The following is a 22713-nucleotide window of genomic DNA, read 5'->3' as shown; positions in this document are numbered from 1 at the left end:
TCATTGTAGATTAGCTTTAGTATCTAATTATTAGACATAATAGATTTACCTGAACCCATTTTACTTCCATCTCCATGTCTTTGTCCTCTCGGGCTTTGTCTTTGTCCTGGATGCTTTTAAGGAGCTCTCTGTATTTGGCAATTTGTTCTTCTTCATCCTTCTGGACCTTTTTTTGTCTTTGTTACTTCAGTAGTTTCAACTTCTGGTGAGGAAAAAAGTGAATCAGTAAGTTATAAAAAAAAAAAAAGTTAAAGGGATAGGAAAGTAAAAATTAAACTTGCATGATTCAGATAGAGCCGGTCATTTTAAGACACTTTTAAATTCACTTCTATTTTCAAAAGTGCTTTGTTCTCCTTAGTATCCCTTATTGTAAAAGAATACGCACATATCCTACACTAGTGGAAGCTAGCTGCTGATTGGTGCCTGCAAACATTAGTCTATTGTGATTGGCTAACTAGATGTTCAGCTAGCTGCCAGTGGGGCAATCTGTTCCTTCAGCAAAACGATAACAAGAGAATGAAGGCAAATTTGATAATAGAAGTAAATTGTAAAATGGTTTAAAATTGTATGTTCTTTTCAAAGTCATGAAAGAAACTTTGGGAGTTTCCTATCCCTTTAAAGTACAATCAGGTGTGTATGTATGTATGAGTATATATTGAATGCAGTACAAGCCAAATGTCATCAGGGCAGCACCCATGACTAGAGGATGGGAGGGAATAACCTCATATATGCGTAAAAAATGTATTTAGGGTTTAATGAGCCCTTTAAAAGAGACCAATATCTTTAAAATGTTAATACATTTTGGCTACTTATTATTATTAAGTTCCTTGAATATTTATTATACAGTATCTAAATAAAAAGACTATAAAAAAGAAAACGTAGGCTTGAAATATTGTAAAGCTGAAAATAAAAAATATGCTGATATGTTTTTGTTCTGATCTATTGTGTGAAAAACATATAAAACTAACCTGGGACGTCCTCTTCTTCCTCTTCATCACTGGATGATGCTAAATAGGCTTGAAAATCCATGTCCAGTACCTCGGTTTTTTTAAAGGGTCTGTTTAGAGTTGTGACTCTGTCTGATCTTGTCTCATCCCAGGTGAGATCACTCTTCAAATAAATCACAGCGAAATGTTAAGGGAAAAGTTGTAATATTCTATTTGTGTTTTAATAATGAAAAAACAGCAATGTCTACAGTGATCGCTGCACATGCGTCACACAAAACGGACATTATATGGCATCTGTTTGACTAACCTAAGTAGCACAAACAATATTTGTTGGTTGTTTGTTTATAATCAACATAAAACAAAAGAATGTATAATTTTAACAATGTATTAATATATATACAGTATGTATATTTTATTATAAAAAAAAAAATCTTTTAGTGCATATTCAGGGGACACAAAATAATATTAAAGGACAATAAAAACATAATTTATCCTCTGGCATTGCTTTAATGAAAAAAAATATTTTGTTTCTTAGTTGCATTTTAAACAGACATTTTAAATTATAAAATAAATTGTGGTGTTGCTTTTTTTTACTTGTTGCCTTTTAAAAAAATTATTTTTTTGTTTAAATACAATTTTTACACCTGAAAACAATATTTGACTAGGGCTCAATTGCGAGTTTTTGCCGTAAAAACTTTGATTTATACACCGTAATAACAATTTTGCAGTATCAATTATTGATATTTGATTTTTTTCAAATATAGATTTTAACATTTTCTTTTCATAGACTTTCTCTTATATGTACGCCTGAAAATGATAACATTTTGTCATAAAGAGAGATATCAATATTATCTCACAGTTTACGTGATGTCTGCTCTAAGCTAAATAACTGACAGTGTTTTGTACATAACATGCCATTACTATTTCCCCCTTTTCAAAAACAATAATTTTTAAATGAATATAGAAGGTCTAGCATTCTCACAAGCACCTGCTATAAAATGTAAGTTTTAAATATACTTTATATGGGAAATCATTTGCACCTAGAAGCTTGCATGTGAACATATTTTGTCTTGGGTCAAAATAGTCAGTTACTTATACATTTATATCATTTGTAAACAGATAATCTATCATATTAAAACATGTTAGCGTCATGAGACAACTTGTAATGTATGTTTTAAAATCTTAAAGTGATCGAAAACCAAAAAACATAATTTTATGCATACCTGATAAAAAAAAATTTATATTTTTTAGTCTTTGTGGTGTATCAGTCCACGGATCATCCATTACTTGTGGCATATTTCTCCTTCCAACAGGAAGCTGCAAGAGGATCACCCACAGCAGAACTGTCTATATAGCTCCTCCCCTAACTGCCACTACCAGTCATTCGACCGAAGACCAGCAAGAGAAAGGAGAAACTATAGGGTGCAGTGGTGACTGTAGTTTAAAAATAAAAAACACCTGCCTTAACAAAGACAGGGCCGGGCCGTGGACTGGATACACCACAAGAGAATAAATTTATCAGGTAAGCCATAAATTATGTTTTCCCTCCTTGTAAGGTGTATCCAGTCCACGGATCATCCATTTATTGTGGGATACCAATACCCAAAGCTATAGGACACGGATGAAGGGAGGGCAAGGCAGGCGCTATAAAACAGAAGGCACCATTGCCTGCAAGACCTTTCTCCCAAAAATAAGCCTCCGAAGAAGCAAAAGTATCAAATTTAAAAACCCATGTGGAAGCTACCGCTCTAGTAGAATGAGCTGTAATCCTTCTCAGGAGGCTGCTGGCCAGCAGTCTGCATAAGCTAAACGTATTATACTTCTTAGCCAAAAGAAAGAGAGGTTGCCGAAGCCTTTTGGCCTCTCCCTCTGTCCCAGAGTAGACAACAAACAATGCAGATGTTTGACGAAAATCTTTAGTAGCTTGTAAATAAAACTTTCAAGCATGAACCACGTCAAGATTGTGTAAAAGACGTTCCTTCTTTGAAGAAGGATTAGGACACAGTGGACGTACAACAATCTCCCTGATTGATATTTTTATTAGATAGCCACCTTAGGTAAAAAACCAGGTTTTGGTACGTAAACACTACCTTATCTGCATGAAAAAATGAGATAAGGGGAATCACACTGTAAAGCAGATAACTCCGAAACTCTTCGAGCCGAGGAGATAGCTACTAAAAACAGAACCTTCCCAGGATAAGAGCTTAATATCTATGGAATGCAAAGGTTCAAATGGAACCCCTTGAAGAACCTTAAGAACTAATTTAAACTCCAAGGCGGAGCAGCAACAGGTTTTAAACACAGGCTTGATTCTGACTAAAGCCTGACAAAACGCCTGCACGTCTGGAACCCTCAGCCAGACGTTTGTGCAAAAGAATACACAGAGCAGAAATCTGTCCTTTTAAGGAACTCTAGCTGACAACCCTTCTCCAATCCTTCTTGGAGAAAAGATAAATATCCTAGGAATGCCTGACCTTACTCCATGAGTAACCCTTGGATTCACACCAATGAAGATACTTTACACCATATGTATGATAGATTTTCCTGGCTTTCGCGCCTGTATAAAAGGTATCAATGACGACTCGGAGGAACCACGCCCTTTGATACAATCAAGCGTTCAATCTCCCAAGCAGTCAGCCCCGCAGAGAAATTAGATTTGGATGGTTGAAAGGACACTGAAGTAGAAGGTCCTGCCTCAGAGGCAGAGTCCATGGTGGAAAGGATGAATGTCCACCAGATCTGCATACGAAAGTCCCTGCGTGGCATGCAGGTGCTATCAAAATTACGATGCTCTCTCCTGTTTGATCTTGGCAATCAGACGAGGGAGCAGAAGGAAATGGTAACACAAAGCCAGGTTGAAGGACCAAGGCGCTGCTAGAGCATCTATCAGCGCTGCCTTGGGATCCCTGGACCTGGATCCGTAAACAAAGGAAGCTTGGCGTCTCTGGCGAGACGCCATGAGATCCAGTTCTGGTTTGCCCCAAAGTAGAATCAATGTGCAAACACCTCCGGATGGAGCTCCTATTCCCGGATGAAAAGTAAAATCAGTACATTTGGTACACATTCTAAGACGGGGGTTCCACAATGGCCTTCTAAAATAATGAACAAGGAGTTTCCTCTATGTCAGACATGTTTAACAGACTAGCAATGAGACCTGCAAGCTTGGAAAACACTTTCATAAATGTAAACAAGCAAAACAAATAAAAACGGTACTGTGCCTTTAGAGAAACCAAATTTTGTCAGAAAATTGAAAAACAGTGATACAAAGCAGTAAATCTTACGAAATTTTTACAGTGTGTATATAGACTAACAGAGCATTGCACCCACTTGCAAATGGCTGATTAAACCCCTTAGTTTCAAAAACCGGACTCAAAAAAAACCATTATACACGTATTATTAAACAGTCACAAACAAACTCGCCACAGCTCTGCTGTGGCCCCTACCTGCCACATACAATGACTTTTTGAAGGCACAAAAACCCTTTGCAGAGGTCCTAAGTGTCAGGGGACTCCTTCAGGGAAGCTGGAAGTCTCAAGCTGCAAAAACTACTGCACGATTTAGGCCCTGAAATTTGGCTCCTCCCAACCTGTACTCACCGTGACGAGGGCCATAAAAACTATCCTCTAGGAAAAATCTAGCCCAGACATCTCTCTAGTACTTCCTATCGTGTCGAGAGCTGCAAGAGAATGACTGGGAGTGGCAGTTAGGGGAGGAGCTGCACTATAGACAGCTCTGCTGTGGGTGATCCCTCTTGCAGCTTCCTGTTGGGAAGGAGAATATCCCACAAGTAATGGATGATCCGTGGACTGGATACACCTTACAAGAGAAATATTTATTTCATGATTCAGATAGAGCATGCAGTTTTAAACAACTTTCTAATTTTCTTCTATTATCAATTTTTCTTTGTTCTTTTGGTATATTTTGTTGAAAAGCAGGGACGTATACATTAGAAGCTGGCCCATTTCTGGAGCACTATACGGCAGCAGTTTTGCCCAAAACTATTATCCATTTGCAAGCGCACTAGATGGCAGCACTATTCCTGCTATGTAGTGCTCCAGATGACTACCTAGGTATCATTTTTTAAGGACAGAATATAATGGGAACGAGGGAAAATGTGATACCAGCAGTAAAACAGAAACTTTTTTAAATGATATTCTCTGTCTGAACGCACACAAAAATATATTGGGTTCTCACATCTCTTTAAGAAACACGATGTAAACTATGTAAAATTATTTTATATATATATATATATATATGCACCTATGCACCACGACTTGCTTTGCACACAGACCTCTTGCAGTTGTCATGGCCTGCAGATGTGAAAAACTTTGGCTAGTAAGCAGAGAGCTCCACATCTGTAGCAGAGTCTTTAGGTTCATCAGTAAAACTGCTCATCATCAGGAATAAACCTATAAAAAAATATAATAAAATGAAAAAAAAAATTAAATATGTTTTATGAATGGCAACTGCATCATTATTGCATCAACTTACATAGCGTTTATAAGTCACAATAGTACAAATGGTCACAAGAAATAAAACAGCTGCTAGCAATACAAGCAAGAACTATCATTGACTGCAAATTGCCTACAGACTTAGTTACTAAAATCAGTTAACGTACTCAAAAGAATCTGCAATCAAAAAATGGAGAAACGAATTATAAAGTTTTGCTAATCTGTTTAAAGAAATATGAAAAATTAAATGTTTTTCTTCCATGATTCGGAAAAGAGAATCAATTTTATAAATGTTTCCAATTTATATTTATCATTAAATTCAGAACTGTTCTCATGGCATTCAATTCTTAAAGAGCATATCTAGGGTAGGTAGCGTGCACGTGTCCTGGAGAACTGTATAGCAGCAATTCGAACTTTTGCTTTTGATGAGCACTAGATGGCAGCCAGTGTTTGCACAATGTACAACATTGATAAAAGTATTTTTGCAAACCTTCTGCTTTGTAATGTTTCAGACATGTGAACTCCCTAGCCTGCCCTACTTGCTTTACAACCAAAATACATTTGAGAATTGAGGTATATTGGAAATATTTTTTTATTTATTTAAAAAAAAAACAAAAAAAACTGCTCACACTATATCTGAATCATGAACGAAAAAAAATGTTTTCATTCTCACTTTAAAGGGACATTAAACACTAAATACATTCTAGATAGAATGATACATTCAAAGAAAAGATTAGTCCATGAGGTAACATGTAGATGTATTTTTAAAGTGTCATTAGTTGTGTAAAAAGTGACAAACTAAGTGTAAAGTTTAGTGTCTATAAAATACTGGGAGCTGCCATGTTGTAACCTTGTGTTATCTTCTCTGCTGTGGGCCAATTACAGACAGTTATAAATAGGCTCACCAAGAGTGTGCAGCCAATGGTTGTGCTGGCATTTTAACAGTGTTCTGCCTTCCATTCTCTAACAGGAACTGGAAAAAGCTCACAATTTCAGAATGGAATTACAGGCAAAGAGGACCAAAATAAATAATGAAAGTATATTGCAGAGAGTTTTATATATACAATTTATAATTTTATATTACCCATCTCAAAGTGTTTAATGTTCCTTTAAGTGAATGACAATCTTACCTGTCCTGGAATAGAAACATTATTCTTACAGAAAATTAATTTGACATCATATTCAGTAACCCAATGACTGATTATTTCCCAGTTATTAAAAAGTCTTACAATTTCCAGGCTTGCTCTTTACCTTAAATCCACAAAAGAACAACTACTTTCAAATTCCAGCCCATCGCATTCTTCATAGATTTTATTCGCCGTCTCAGGAGAGTCACACTCTACAACTGCGTAGTAGTACTTGAGTCTTCTGAATTGGTATTCTCTCAGTTTCTCCTTTACAACCCTAAATATAATGTAATTACACAAATGCAGATTCCAAGTTATAATAAAAGTATATTAAAGGGACAGTCTACTTGAAAATGTTTATTGTTTAAAAAGATTGATAAATCCCTTTATTACCCATTCCCCAGTTTTGCATAACCAATACTGTTACATTAATATAATGTTTACCTCTGTGAGTGCCTTGTATCTAAGCCTCTGCACACTGCCCCTTATCTCAGTTCTTTTGACAGACTTGCATTTTTGCCAATCAGTGCTGACGAACTAGCACTGTCTAACTGTGAAAAACTGTCAAAATGCACTGAGATAAAGGAGGCCTTCAACATCTTAGAAATTTGCATAGGAACCTACCTAGGTTTAGATTTTAACTAACAATACCAAGAGAACAAAGCAAATTTGATGATAAAAGTAAACTGGAAGGTTGTTTAAAATTGCATGCCCTATCCGAATCAAGAAAGTTTATTTTTTACTTGACTATCCCTTTAAAATGAAAATGATTTTAATGAATTAAACAACATAGCATTATAGACTGACTATTTAGTTTGCTTGCTTTAGCTATGATTTTGCTGTACAAATTGTGCTTGTCCCAACACTTCCCAGAGAACCTGGAGCTCAGATTCTGTACCATTAAAGGGACACTCAAGTCAAAATTAAACTTTCATGATTCAGATAGAGCAGACAATTTTAAAAAAACTTCCCAATTTACTTTTATTAACAAAATGTGCACAGTCTTTTTATATTTACAATTTTTGAGTCACCAGCTCACACTGAGCATGTGCAAGAATTCACAGAAAATACATTTATACATTTGTGATTGGCTGATGGCTGTCACGATACTGGGGGAGTGGAAATGTACAAAACTTTGAAACTTGGCAGAAAAAAAAATCTACTACTCATTTGAAGTTCGGACTAAATAATATTGCATTGTCTTGTTATCATGCATTTGTTGATTATGCAAATATACTGTATTTACTGGTCCTTTAAAGTGCCATAACACATGTTGAGATCTGTGCATATTCTAAAAAGGGCTAATTAAGTAAAAATAGTTTGCATAAAAAATTGTTGGCACGTATTTTAAAATAATTTTTAAAAATAAGCAAAATGACTTACATAGCTGTTATTTCTGGAGTAGACTAATGCACCACCCCCTCATCAGTGTTTAACATCAGAAACACAGGCATTGTATTTTAAATGAGTTCACAGCAGCTTATTTGCTTCTAGGGATGCTCCAGCAGATAATGACTGTTAAAGTCTTGTATTCTACCATATCAATGGTGGGTATAGATGCAGCCATAAAAAGGAATTGTGTGGGGTTAGTTAGAGCTGTACAATTCTGACACTTAAAAGAAAGTGGTAATGGCGAGGCACTGCAGTATAAATTTGCAGGTAAAGTAATTAAAGTACATATTATATTTTGTATCTATCCCAACTTGTGTTATGTCCCTTTAAATACAGTAGAACTGCATAATGAAAATAAAATGCAATAAAAATTACTTTGAATATCAAAGGAAAATCAGATTGCTTGACACATTTCTAAGTTTTCTTTCATTTCCATGTCCCCTGTATCATGTGACATCCATCAGCCAATCACAGACTCATATGTATATACTGTGAAATCCTGCACATGCTTAGTAGTAGTTGGTGCCTAAGAAACCATGCACATAAAAAGAATGTGCACAATTTGATAATGGATCATGAAAGTTTACTTTTGACTTTCATGCCCCTTTAAGTATGTTGTAACTACCTGACCTAGCTCCATAAAGTACTAAGGGCTAGATTTATCAAGCCCCTACGGCAGCAAGTTCTCTCAAGAACTTGCTCGCCGTCATTTATCAAGCAGCGGTCACCAGACCGCTGCTTCCTGAGCCTCTTCGCCACCTCTAATCTGGCGAAATTCAATCTCCTCGGTCTAGTCAGACCAAGGAGATTGACAGCTCCTGCCCGCACGTGATTGGCTGTGCGCGGGCAGGGGGCGAGCTGCTTTAATAAATCTAGCCCAAAGTGACAGCTTAGAGCAGTTTACAAACTCATCTTACAGTTAGTCCTAATTGGCCACAATCAAGAATCTAAGGAAATGTGGAACAAACACAATTTTTAAAACAAAAGCAAGCAAAAAAAAAACATAAGTGTATACTGCAATGTTGTTTCAGTTTTAATAATATTATTAGGGATTACATTTTGAGTTTGGGGGCATTAAAATGCAAAAAAAAAAATGCTCTGTCTTATTTGCAAGCAGCAGTGCAATAATAAAAAGATTAAACCTTTGCAAATGGGTTAAACACATAGTTAAAGTCAACCCAAGAGCAGCAATGCACTACTGGAAACAATCTGAACACATCTGGTGAGATAAACAACATGTGTGTAGCCACCAATCACCAGTTAGCTCCCAGTAGTGCATTGCAGCACTTGAGTCTATGCAACAACAGATAATAAAAGGACAAAGTAAACTTGACAATATAACTAAATTTTGACTTGCATATCCGTCCCTTTAAATACAAAAACAGTTGGGGTTGAACAAAATGAAAAAGTAAACATTATTTTGTTTCATACAACAGACAGAATAATTAATGATGCAATGTGCTAGTGAATTCACCACACCTGACCTTTTATTAGAAGTGAATTGATATTGCGTGACAGAAAGAACACTCTAATTACTAATCAAATGTCAGGGAAAAATTAAAAAGAAAAGATTAAACTCTTGCTGCAATTTTATATTAATGATACCATGACAGTTTGTTGCTTTAATACCATACATAAGCATATCTTTGTGTTTTGCAAATGCAGAAACACTGTGTGCTATTTTAAATTAAACAATGGCAGATTAAATGTCCATAATGTATGTACGTTTCCCCTCTATAAGGATTCAGGCCAGACAGCTTCACAAAAATTGTCTTTGATCTCTGATTTTATAAATGGATAGTCTAGCAATTGCAAGCTGGAGACTGTCTGCAGTCTTGGGTAGACAGCGGGAGAATAAAGTATACATTTATACTAGGTTAGACAAACACTTTTAAAACATGGTGCTAACTTGTTTTTTTATGAAAAGTACAATTCTTTTAAAATCTACTGTAACAACTGGAGCAAGTCATGCAGTAGGCTTGTATTTCCCAGCTCAGGAGATGGTTGTAACACCCTTCTGGCTTAACCCTGCTTGAAGCACAGCTGGTCTAGATTAAATGGTATCATATGTATAGTTCCACACACCCTTGTTCATCGGCACCGACTTCTGGTACATCCTTTAGTTCTGAAGGACCATGGAGTGCTTCCGCCTTAAGTCTCTCCTTACCAAATTCCGAAGGGTACACCTGTGACATTTAAATACCCTGGTCAATATCATTTAACTGACAATTTAAGCAAAACATTCTGTATTTACAGGGACATTGTACTGTAAAATGTGTCATATTTTATATGTTCCCAGTGATACGTTTTAACTGCTGGAGTGTAATAAATTATTTGCAAACGGCTCCTTTACATTTATTTTGTCTTTAGAAATAGTTTGCCTGTTGAAACCGCCAATTATACTAAAAATATGGTTATAGCAGTATTCTCTTTAGAAAAGCTATGTAAAAAAGAGGGGATGGGAGAGAGATTTTTGTGCCTAAAATAGCTGTTTTTTGTTATTGACCCCCCCCTATCCATAATTAACATTTCAATATTTAACAATTAGTGAAGAGAGAGAGGCAGAGAGACAAAGAGAGATAAAGATAAGATTAAATGGGCATACCCTTGAGAACATCTGGTAATGGTTTCAGAGAAAAATTGCTATAGCATAAACAAAATAAACATTAAAGATCAATTTCCCTGTACATTTGATACTCTACAGCTGATATAACAAGTAATTGTGAAAGGGTAAATTAATTTTTAAAGTACAAATAGTGCAATACAGATTTACTTTAAAAGGACATTAAACTCTAAATATGTCCATCATGCCTATTAAAAGATGTTAAAAAGGTCACTTTATTAATGATTGCAAAACCTGCACACTGTGCTTAGCAACAGTTGAAGACCCTGGTGAGTTAATTTATCTTATCTCCCTTGACTGTGGCTAAATAGGCTCGTTGTAAATGGGTTTATGCACTGTTCAATGCAATTGTGTTCTATGTAGCTGTTTCATGCAGTGTGAAACATACTTAGGTTACCCAATTTTACTACATCAAGAGCAAGCAAAACATAATGAAAATAAAACAACATTGCATTTTTTATAGGGAATGCAATTTTGAGTTTAATGTACTTTTAAAATGCACATAACAGTGGCTTTCAAAAATGCTTTAATTTGTTTTCATCTAGATCATGGGATACATGAAATATTCATATAAGTTAGTGCAATCTGTATTAAAATAAAAAAATTGAAAAGTGTCAATCTTTATTTCTCTGTGGAATGCCTGCTGTATTTTACCCCCGATCCATTTCAGCAGGAGTAACCAATCAGACTCTGTATACAAGCAAACCTTATGTGCACATTCAGCTACCTCATCTGTCATCTGCATCTCAAGAACAGTTTAATAGGGGGGTAAATAAATTCTCCTGTGCAGAGGTGTGGTGTTACAATATTGTCACTGGGCAATAACAAGTTATAGTGTATGTGAAAAGGAGATGATTTTGAATGGTGACCAATTTTGCAACTACACTTCCCACTATCCTTGTGGGTGTCATGATTTCCCATCCCTCTGTGACCTTGTAACCTGTGCCAAGGAATTAGTTTTTACTGCAGATATATTCTGTTAGGAACTCAGCAGACTTACCTTTACAGAAAAAATGACTCCTCCCTTTGGTTTAAATGAATTGAAAAGGGCAAGAAGATCTTTGGCTTTCAGTCTATCCCAGTCCATGTTGCAAACAGCTAGTCTGCTTGTGATCTTAAAATGGTAACAAAGGAAAAAAGTGAATTATAGCAAGCTTTAAAAAGCACACAAAAAAAAACACACAAACATTCTAGTGATGTATAGATTGCAAATGATATTGAATATAAATTTGAGAAGTTTCATACATGATTTAGCCAAAACAGAAACCACACACCACTCATTTAGTTATCTAGACAGTGCAAATATCCCAAAGCTATGCATATTTCTATCAGTACACAATGTTTTAACCTGGAACAGGGCTCAACAAACCTATGCACCAGTAGACTGCGGCTTATTGCATCTCCTCTAGCCCGTCTCTAGAACCTACAAGCATACTGCAAAGCCAGAGGAGAGTTGTGGTCACAGTTACATGAAGAGCTCAGACTCCCCATGCCCACTGGCACTGCAGGGACCAGGTTAGAGGGAACCGTACAGTAGAATACTAGGCACACAGGCAGATTAACACTGAACTATTCTGCTGCATGGCTGCTCTTAAAAAGGCTGGGTATTATTGTTTTAGTATTTTATAGAAAAAAAAAGATTTTTTTTTTTTTTTTAGAAAACAAGAAGGGCTTGTGTGTGTATAATATATAAAATAATGTGGCCACCAAAAATAGTCTGGCTCCTAATTTTTTGGCCTGGCTTTGATAACCAATCTATTAGTCGTATAAAGGGACAACCACACAACACCTAAAATAAAAAATATAAATATTCCCAAGTAGAGAACCTGTCTGTCTGCAATCACCAATTTCAATGGCAAAAAATGACCATTGCGCAACAGCTCTCTTTTGCAATGCCGCCCCTTACTTTCCTGCAACCAAGCAAGTGTCTGGGTTTATCTTGTCACCTCTATTATGCTGTGATTGTTGGTGCGCTCATGTAAACGTGCACTGCATATCCGCAAATGTTAGTACATTTTCCCTTTGGATCTAGTGAAGAATATCAGGAATATACACAGAACAGAATTAAAAGTAATATGTAGGGCCCAGATATTTAAGTTTTAACCTGTTTAGTTCTTATTTATTTAAGGATGACGTTCACATGAAATAAAAAAATATATAGGTATTCAATATACATAAATGAAAGTAGGAAGAAACTACATATATGAGTGACGTTTAGTAGCCAGAAAAAAAATTAGTAAGGATCTAGTTGAGAAAATCAGGGAGATACACAGAACAGAATAAAAAGTAAATTAAATTATTCATTAAATGTTAATTTTATTTAATGTTTAAAAGCCCAGGCGAATAAATATTTGAACAAGACCTAATTTGGAAGTTAAGAACTAAAAAATTGTAATCTTGTGTTTTGAACCTACAAAATCCTAGGATATCTATCAAGCCGTCAACCGCAAATACGCCGGAATTCCGCATCGTAATTGTTGTGAGATTGATCAGACCTAATTATCAAGGCCTACAGACCGGCAAAAGTTGAAATTTGTGACGTAACATACGATCCGCCGGTCTCAATCCACCGCAGATCGATGCTTATGTCATTACAGATGTTCCGAATACACATTCGGCTCTGACACTTTTTCACAGTTATCAAACTTTTAACAGGTACGCTCGCGGCTATTCGGACGTATGGTACCTGGTTTTCAATCCGCCACCCTGGAGGCCGCAGATACCAAAGAAATCAATGGGAGTCTGAAAGCAGCGAAAGCTTATGTTCAATGCTGCAAGACAAATAAATATAACCCATTGATTTCTATGGTAGAAAACAAGTAACGTTTACACCTAACACCCTAACATAAACCCCGAGTCTAAACACCCCTAATCTGCCGCCCCCGACATTGCCGCAACCTAAATAAAATGTATTAACCCCTATTCCACTGCTCCCCAACCCCGCCGCAACCTAAATAAAGTTATTAACCCCTATACCGCCGCCACTAAATAAACGTCTTAACCCCTAAACCTCTGGCCTCCCACATCACTACCACTAACTAAACCTATTAACCCTTAAACCGTCAGCCCCCCACATCGCCAAAAACTAAATTAAGCTATTAACCCCTAAACCTAACAACCCCCTAACTTTAAATTAAAATGACAACATCCCTATCTTAATATAAATTAAACCTTAACTGTAAAATGAAAAGAAACTAGTTTAAACTATTAATTAACCTACCCTAACTATTATACTACAATTAAATTAAAATACCAATTAAATAATCTAAATTACATATTAAAGAAACCTAACCATACTCAAATTATTTAAATATACTATTAAACATTTTCAAAAGTACTAAATTACAAACCCCCCCCACTAAACTACAAAAAATAAAAAAACTAATTATCAAAAATAAAAAAGAATTACACCTAATCTAATAGCCCTATCAAAATAAAAAGCCCCCCCCCCCAAATAAAAAAACCATAGCCTACAATAAACTACCAATGGCCCTTTGTGGGGCGTTACCCCAAAGATATCAACTCTTTTACCTGTAAAAAAAAATACAAACACTCCCCCAACAGTTAAACCCACCACCCAACCAACCAACCCCCCCAAATAAAAAAACCTATCTAAAATAACCTAAGCTCCCCATTGCCCTGAAAAGGGCATTTGTATGGGCATTGCCCTTAAAAAGGCATTTAGTTCTTTTACCTGCCCAGACCCTACTCTAAAAATAAAACGCACCCAAAAAAAACTTAAATAAATCTAACACTAACCCCCAACGATCCACTTACAGTTATTGAAGTCCCGCTTGAAGGATCTATCCAGCCGGCAAGAAATCTTCATCCTGGCGGCCTCTTCAATCTTCATCCAGCCGCTGAAGTCCTCATCCAGGCGGCCTTTTTCGATCTTCATCCAGCCGGCAAAGTCCTCATCCAGGCGGCAAGAAGTCTTCATCCAGATGGCATCTTCTATCTTCATCCATCCGGCGCAGAGCGGGAAAATCCTGAAGACATCCGGCGCAGAGCATCCTCTTCATATGGTCACCGCCGTAAACTGTAACTTCAATGCAAGGGACGCCATCCAAGATGGCGTCCCTTGCATTCCTATTGGCTGAAAGATTTCAATCAGCCAATAGGATTAGAGCTGCTAAAATCCTATTGGCTGTTCCAATCAGCCAATAGGATTTGAGCAGCTCTCATCCTATTGGCTGATTGGAACAGCCAATAGAATGAGAGCTGCTCAAATCCTATTGGCTGGTTGGAACAGCCAATAGGATTTTAGCAGCTCTAATCCTATTGGCTGATTGAAATCTTTCAGCCAATAGGATTGCAAGGGACGCCATCTTGGATGGCATCACTTGCATTGAAGTTCCAGTTTACGGCGGCGACCGTATGAAGAGAATGCTCCGCACCGTATGTCTTCAGGATGGACCCGCTACGCGCCGGATGGATGAAGATAGAAGATGCCGTCTGGATTAAGACTTCTTGCCGCCTGGATGAGGACTTCGCCGGCTGGATGAAGATCGAAGAGGCCGCCTGGATGAAGACTTCTTGTCGGCTGGATGGATCCTTCAAGCGGGATTTCAATAACTGTAAGTGGATCGTCGGGGGTTAGTGTTAGGTTTATTTAAGGGTTTTTTGGGTGGGTTTTATTTTTAGATTAGGGTCTGGGCATGTAAAATAGCTAAATGCTATTTTAGGCAATGCATTTAAGGGCAATGTCCATACAAATGCCCTTTTCAGGGCAATGGGGAGCTTAGGTTTTTTTATTTGGGGGGATTGGTTGGTTGGGTGGTGGGTTTAACTGTTGGGGAGGGGGTGTTTGTATTTTTTTTTACAGGTAAAAGAGCTGATATATTTGGGGCAATGCCCCACAAAATGCCCTTTAAAGGGCCATTGGTAGTTTATTGTAAGCTAGGTTTTTTTTATTTTGGGGGGGCTTTTTTATTTTGAAAGGGCTATTAGATAAGGTGTAATTCTTTTTTTATTTTTCATAATTTGTTTTTTTTATTTTTCGTAATTTAGTGTTTGTTTGTTTTTCTGTAATTTAGTACTTTTAATAATGTTTAATAGTATATTTAAATAATTTGAGTAGGGTTAGGTTTCTTTAATATGTAATATAGTTTATTTAATTGGTATTTTAATTTAATTGTAGTATAATAGTTAAGGTAGGTTAATTAATAGTTTAAAATTGTTTCTATTAATTCTACAGGTAAGTTGTAATTTATATTAAGATAGGGATGTTGTAATTTTAATTTTAAGTTAGGGGGTTGTTAGGTTTAGGGGTCAATAGCTGCGCATCACCCCGTACTTGGTGCACGCCTTTTTGCCGGCTTTTTTTTTTATTAATAAGGAGAGCGTATTGAGATACACAGCTGCGATGTTATGTGATGTTAGGCGAGCGTATTGATGCCGGCGAATGCAACACAGTTGACGGCTTGATAGATATCCCCTGTTTATGTTTTCAGCGAGGCAAATAGCTGGGGCTTTAAGGTAGGGCTGCAACTAACAATTATTTTCATAATCGATTAATCGGCCGATTGTTTTTTCGATTAATCGACTAATCGGATCCACATACTGAGTGTTATAAATATAAACTTCTGACAAAAATTTTACATTAAAACTACTGTTGGTCCAATTTTTTGAGCAGCAGAACAAATTTTTATAATTAAGCAAAACAAAACCACAAACTGTTTGAAAAGAGGTAGAAGTAGAAAGAGGTAGACTATCACTGTTTATAACATTCTGTTATTCACTCTTTGAGAAACTTTGCATTGAAATGCAAAATTGTCAACATGTCCACACGCTCCTGGCTGAGGCTGGTTCTCTTTTTTGCAAGCTATTTTGCCTGCATAAATAGGGTTTTGCCAATTTCACCAAGGTGGGATATTTATCTTTGTTAGTTCTCCACCAATGCAAGGGGCCTCTTAACAAAGTAAGCCTGGACTTCATTCTGACATTAAAATATCTTGAATATCTATATGCAGTGGTAAATAACCATCTATAAGGTTAGGGGGAAAAATATCTAGTCCACTCTTAAAATAACAGATATATACTTACAGAGGTTGAATTTGGTACATATTTCAATTAATTAAAAATAGAAAAAAGGGCTAAAGACTATATATCAGTAAAAGGACACAACCTTTACACATTTATCTATAGAGTACATATATCAGCAATAGCAAGCGATCCGCTAAAAATTGTGCAAACGGGTAATAGTGACATCAATTCATATAACAAATGCCATCAATCTAGGGCTAGGTGTAAATAACAAGCTTGGCACTATATCATGCAAAGCACAGTCCCAAGTCACCTGATTTTATATAAACAATCCAAATTATGACTCCTATTTTATTTCTGGGTTGCACATAAGACAGTAGTTATAGTGTCCTAAAAAAGTAAAAAGTAAAATGTCTGTAGACATCCTTTAGGCTAAGGGCATAACCATAAAACACAATACCATGTGCAGGAGCTCATTGGAGTAAAGCAGCTGGTACTATGCACAGACCAACTAATTGCCAACCAACTAATCAATTATGAGATTCGTTGACAACTATTTTCATAATCGATTATTATCGATTATGCCGATTAGTTGTTGCAGCTCTACTTTAAGGTGTGAAAGTGCCATACGTTATGTATGAGTAAGTGCAGGAAGGATCATGTTCTTTGCGCAGAGAAGGTCCAAGAAAGACTGCCTTGGAATCCTAAGAAAACCGCCAATAACAAGTTCATACCTCTTACTTCATGGAGCAAAGTTTTTCTACCTTCTAACAGATTTTAATGGAAGACAGAAGGGTTTACTCATGAAAATGTATCGAAGTGCATCATTGTTCAGTGAACACTGAGAATGAAATAAAAATTCCTACGTGACGATTTGTAAAGCCTTTAAAATCTAAAACACGGGTTGATAAAACCTAAAAATTTAATTTTGCAGCAATTAATAAAGAAAATGTCATTATGCTTTAGTTTTCTCATGGACATAGATTAAGTGAGGGTCAAAGTTTACACTCACTTAAAAAAAAAAGAATGATATGAGGTCATGAAGTTAAATGATTTCAAGGATATGTTCATCTCCTGGTCCAATTGTATAATTTCAGGATACTGTAGAACAGTGTTTCTCAACTCTGGTCCTCAAGTTCCCCAAACAGGCCAGGTTTTCATTATGGCTGAGCCAGTGCACAGGTTAAAGGGACACTGAACACAATTTTTTTTCTTTTGTGATTCAGATAGAGCATGCAATTTTATAGTGATGGTAAATGTAACTTTACTTGAGTTTAAATTTTGGAAGCATTACTCAATATAAGCACAGTGATGCTTTTGCTTTTTTAAATAAATGTTTTTTGTTACAAAATCTTCATTTATAAATGTGCTCCATTACCTGCTCCCCAACTGCCTCCCTGTGAGAATTTCAGGAATCTCGATTTGATTGACAGGTGCATCATCCAATCGGGACTGCACCATACGCCCTATGTAAATCTGTTATTAGCACGCTCCCGTGCTCAGTTTTAAATGGCATCAGCAGAACTTTAACTGCGCAAGTGCAGTTGCAGCTACGATCTCGCCGCTGCTTATAGTAAACAGTGAATTTCCCTGTCACTGTTTACAGCAGTGGTGAAAAAGGCGCGGTAATAATTTTTTAAGTAAAAGCACTTTTGTTTGTAGATACTTGGATTATAAGCATCTTTGGGGAGTGGGGTGGCGGCCCATTGGGTGATTCTTTAGCACTGTCTTCTGGGCTGCTGTAAACAGTGAATTGCTACTGACAGGGAAGTTCACTGTTTACTATAAGCAGCGGCGAGATCGTAACTGCAACTGCACTTGCACAGTTGAAGTTCTGCTGATGCCATTTAAAACTGAGCACGGGAGCGTGCTAATAACAGATTCACATAGGGCGTATGGTGCAGTCCTGATTGGATGATGCACCTGTCAATCAAATAGAGATTTCTGAAATTCTCACAGGGAGGAAGTCGGGGAGCAGGTAACGGAGCACATTTATAAATGAAGATTTTGTAAGAAAAAGTTTATTTAAAAAAACAAAAGCATCACTGTGCTTATATTGAGTAATACTTCCAAAATATAAACTCAAGTATAGTTACATTTATCATCACTTTAAGCAACTTTCTAATTTACTCCTATTAGCAAATTTTCTTCGTTCTCTTGCTATCTTTATTTGAAAAAGAAGGCATCTAAGCTATTTTTTGGTTCAGACCCTGGACAGCAATTGTTTATTGGTGGGTGAATTTATCCACCAATCAGCAAGAACAACCCAGGCTGTTCACCAACAATGGGCCGTCATCTAAACAGACATTCTTGCATTTTAAATAAAGATACCAAGAGAATGAAGAAAATTTGATAATAGGAATAAATTATAAAGTTTCTTAAAATTGCATGCTCTATCTGAATCACAAAAGAAAAAATTTGGGTTCAATGTAAATTGCATGCTCTATCTGAATCACAAAAGAAAAAATTTGGGTTCAATGTCCCTTTAAGTAATCAGCTGATTAGTAACCATGGTTACTAACCTGCTCTCACCCATCAGCTGATTATTTCCACTGTGCACGGTTCAGCTTTAATGAAAACCAAGCCTGTTGGGGGTACTTGAAGACCAGGGTTGAGAAGCAATGCTTTAGAAGATATCCCGATAAAGAGTTTTCACTGCCCCAGAGGTACTTGCCTGGCTACTAGATGTAACTCAGAATTTTAGTCCCTTTTACCATATTCTTCTAGGCAGATAATAAACTGCATTCTGTTTGTGAACTTACCTTGGCACAAGTAGGGTGTAATAGCATGTGTCACCCGAGACCTATATCTGTGTAGTTCATATGAATACATCAACTAAAAAATCCCAACATATCTACCTAAACTTCACAACTCAAGCTTGAGAAACAGCTGAACTGTATATAAAACAGAAATTAAATCACAAGCATATACTGGGAACTATGTTATCAAGCAGTACCTCTTCTCCACGAGGTGCATCTTTGTCCATTTCTCTCCAGGCATGCTCGATCTCAAGGTCTTTATGTAGTATGTCGGCCATATCATCATCTTCCTCCTCCTCGTCATCCTCAGAGCTTGTTTCAACATTCCCTTTACCTCTGGCCAAATCAGGGCCACTGTCACTGTCTTCTTTCTCCTCTTCTCCTGAACCTGATTCTTCCTCAAGATCTTCTGAACCTGTTTCTTCTTCAGACTCTTCTCTTGAACCTGATTCTTTCTCAAGCTCTTCTAAACCTGGTTCTTCTTCAGAATCCTCTCCTGAACCTGATTCTTCTTCCTCTTCAAACTCTTCTCCTGAACCGTATTCTTCTTCTTCACACTCTTCCAAATCTTCAGAGCCAGCGTCCTCACTTTCTTCTGCCTCCATGTCCAAAAAATCTGCTGTATCACATATGCTCTCACTACCACTGTCCTCGTCACTTTCACCTATACAAAAGGCAAATGAAGAATGTCTTAAGAAGAAAATAATGGCTAGGTTTAACAAGCAATTAATTTTAAGTCTCTCATTTAAAAAATCATTATTTAAAGTATTTTTCATGGTCTTTTTAAAGAATGGACATTCCAGGTTAAAAAACAAAAAACACTTTTTATTGTTAAGTTTGTGGGGCATGTCATTGTCCACAAACAAAGGTGCAGAAGGCATTCTTATCAGCCAATGATCATCTAGCCCACAGACCATTTGTGCACTTCTGAATGGTTACAACTTCATCATTAACAACCTTTTCCAAGCAAAAACAATATTTTAACATGCAATATATTTTTAAAGAGACTATACCAATGTAAAATAATTACATTCTTAATCACGTCTGCTGCAAAAAACATTTTGGCATCACAATCCTCACATGCACACTTTGTTACATGATACCATGGTTTGGAGTAGGACACTGATAACGGGGGTGAAGCAGTGACTGTGTTGTTTTATCGTGTATAAGGAATGTTTAGCAGTTGGCTCACTTAGACAACTTACATTGTGAATTTTACCTTGTATGTTAATTCTGTACCCGGTCTAGTGTGTAGAGTACAGCCAGTCAAATAATAGGTGGCAATAGGCTCTACAGCAGTGGTCAGTTAGCGCAGTGTTAGGGTAACAGTATAGTCTTAATCACGTCTGCTGCAAAAAACATTTTGGCATCACAATCCTCACATGCACACTTTGTTACATGGTTTGGAGTAGGACACTGATAACGGGGGTGAAGCAGTCTACACTTGGCAACACTAAAGTGTAAGTAAGATTTTTGGAAATGTTATTAAAATACTAATAAGCTTTTTTTACACACTGTTTTACCTTTGTCGACCCTTTTTTTAATATGCACGTAACTCAAAATGTTTTATGGCACTTTAATGTACTCCCAGGGATCAATTTTATCTGCTGTAGCGTATTATTATTTTTTTTAAATAGCTCCATTACCTCTATGTAAACAAGAACTGTAATATCAGAAAGAGATAAAATAAGGAAGCCTTTGTGTTTATATACAGCTATTTCATATACAAAATGAACCCAAAGGAACATTTTTTTAATACAACGTTGTACATTTTATACTCTGCAACTGGTATGAGTCACTGGAAACTCATTAAGGGATAAACTATTTTACAGTACACTGACCCTTTAAGACAGGGTCTGACAAATCCTGTGAGAAGGTAGCTATACTAGAATTGAACCACTAGCTTCTATTTTTATTTTTATATTACTCTGCATACGTTTATAAACAAACAACTTACCTGAATTCTAAATAAATGTTTCAATAGGTTCTGCGTTTTATATACATTTGTCAAGTCCTGATTTTAGAAAAAAAATACAAACTCGCATATGTTGGTGAAAACTACGAGTCATTTTACCCTAATTGACAAATAAATATTACAAATACAAATATTTATTGTCTCAGCAAACAAACAATCTTTCTGGCAGCCCCAAGTGTTTCAAAAAATATAGTATAAATACATTTATGTAAATGCAAAAAAAAAGGAAATTAAACAAGTGTCATGTAAAGCAGATATGCATCTTTCTAAATATGGTCAAATATGTTTGGGATTTGCATGAAGCTAAAAATAAAGATTAACAAAATCTAAAATTGAGAAACAACCACGAGTTGGCTATGTATACCAGTCATATGTTCCACAATATTGACACCTAGTGGTTATTTAATATGCATGCAATAGAGTACTGAACAACGGTTGTATATATATCAATACATTATAACTGTATCAAAAGTATACTTTATTCAATTTATATTTTACAGCTTATGAAAGGGCAGCAAGTTTGAGAAATGTTAATTATGAAAATAAAAATAAATGCATTTTTGTGAAAATCCACAAAGAAAAAAACTCTAGAATATATATGTTTTGTGCTATAAATTTGATTCCAGGCACATAGTAAAAATTGTGCATAGAATCATCACTTCACGATTCAACTTGCATTTATTTTATGACTTCAGAAATTGTATTACTTAAGATATTCTCTGTCTCCGGAATGTTAGTGATATTTTAGCTGGAGTTTCGTTCATCAGTTGTAACAAAGATGTGATATAACTTACTTTTTAATATACATATGAAATTCAAATTTTTCTGTGAGCTAACAGTCTGAATATTCTCCCCTTTAGGCGCCTTTTGTTGTAGCTAGAGCACCGATTGGAGAACTATTCAGACTGTAAGCTGACAGAAAAATTAATTTTTGAAGTGGGCGGAGGAATGCGGGTATTTGAATTTCATTTTTATATTGAAAAGTTATTGCGCATCTTCATCAATTACATTTTTTTTTTAATATATTTAAATTTTTTCTTCCGTTACTTTAAAAGAGATTTTCACCTAAAAATCAAGAAGACTAATGTGGGGAAATTAATTTTGATTAGAAGAAAGTGGCCACAACTTATATTATGTTCTGTATCAGGATTTTAACTGTTCTCATACTTAAAGGGACATGAAACCTAAAACTTTTATCAAATTTGCTTTGTTGTCAGGTTATTCTTTGTCGAAGAGATACCTAGGTAGGCATCTGCAGCATTACATGGCAGGAAATGGTGCTGCTATCTAGTACTCTTGCAAATGAATAACGTTCTTGTAAAACTATTGACAAATAGTGCTCCAGACATGTGCACGCTCCTAAGCTTATGCCCCTGCTTTTCAACAAAAGATACCAAGAGAATGAAGACAATTAGAAAGTTGTATAAAACTGCATGCTCTATCTGAATCATGAA

The 22713-nt window shown here is 36.2% G+C and overlaps 1 protein-coding gene across 1 annotated transcript in view; it reads right to left on the bottom strand.

Moving 5' to 3' along the window:
- ESF1 (ESF1 nucleolar pre-rRNA processing protein homolog) overlaps positions 1 to 22713 on the bottom strand; it is a 149856-nt gene that overhangs the window by 109227 nt on the left and 17916 nt on the right. Inside the window, 9 exon segments of the mRNA XM_053712665.1 lie at positions 52 to 163; positions 165 to 202; positions 969 to 1108; positions 5239 to 5333; positions 5335 to 5356; positions 6650 to 6802; positions 10003 to 10103; positions 11541 to 11654; positions 19482 to 19974. Of these exon segments, the coding sequence (XP_053568640.1) occupies positions 52 to 163; positions 165 to 202; positions 969 to 1108; positions 5239 to 5333; positions 5335 to 5356; positions 6650 to 6802; positions 10003 to 10103; positions 11541 to 11654; positions 19482 to 19974 (1268 nt within the window).

The sequence above is a fragment of the Bombina bombina genome, chromosome 4, assembly GCF_027579735.1.
Source record: "Bombina bombina isolate aBomBom1 chromosome 4, aBomBom1.pri, whole genome shotgun sequence".
Taxonomy (NCBI): domain Eukaryota; kingdom Metazoa; phylum Chordata; class Amphibia; order Anura; family Bombinatoridae; genus Bombina; species Bombina bombina.
Note: the sequence above shows the minus strand (reverse complement) of the source record. Positions and strands in the feature narration are given on the sequence as shown.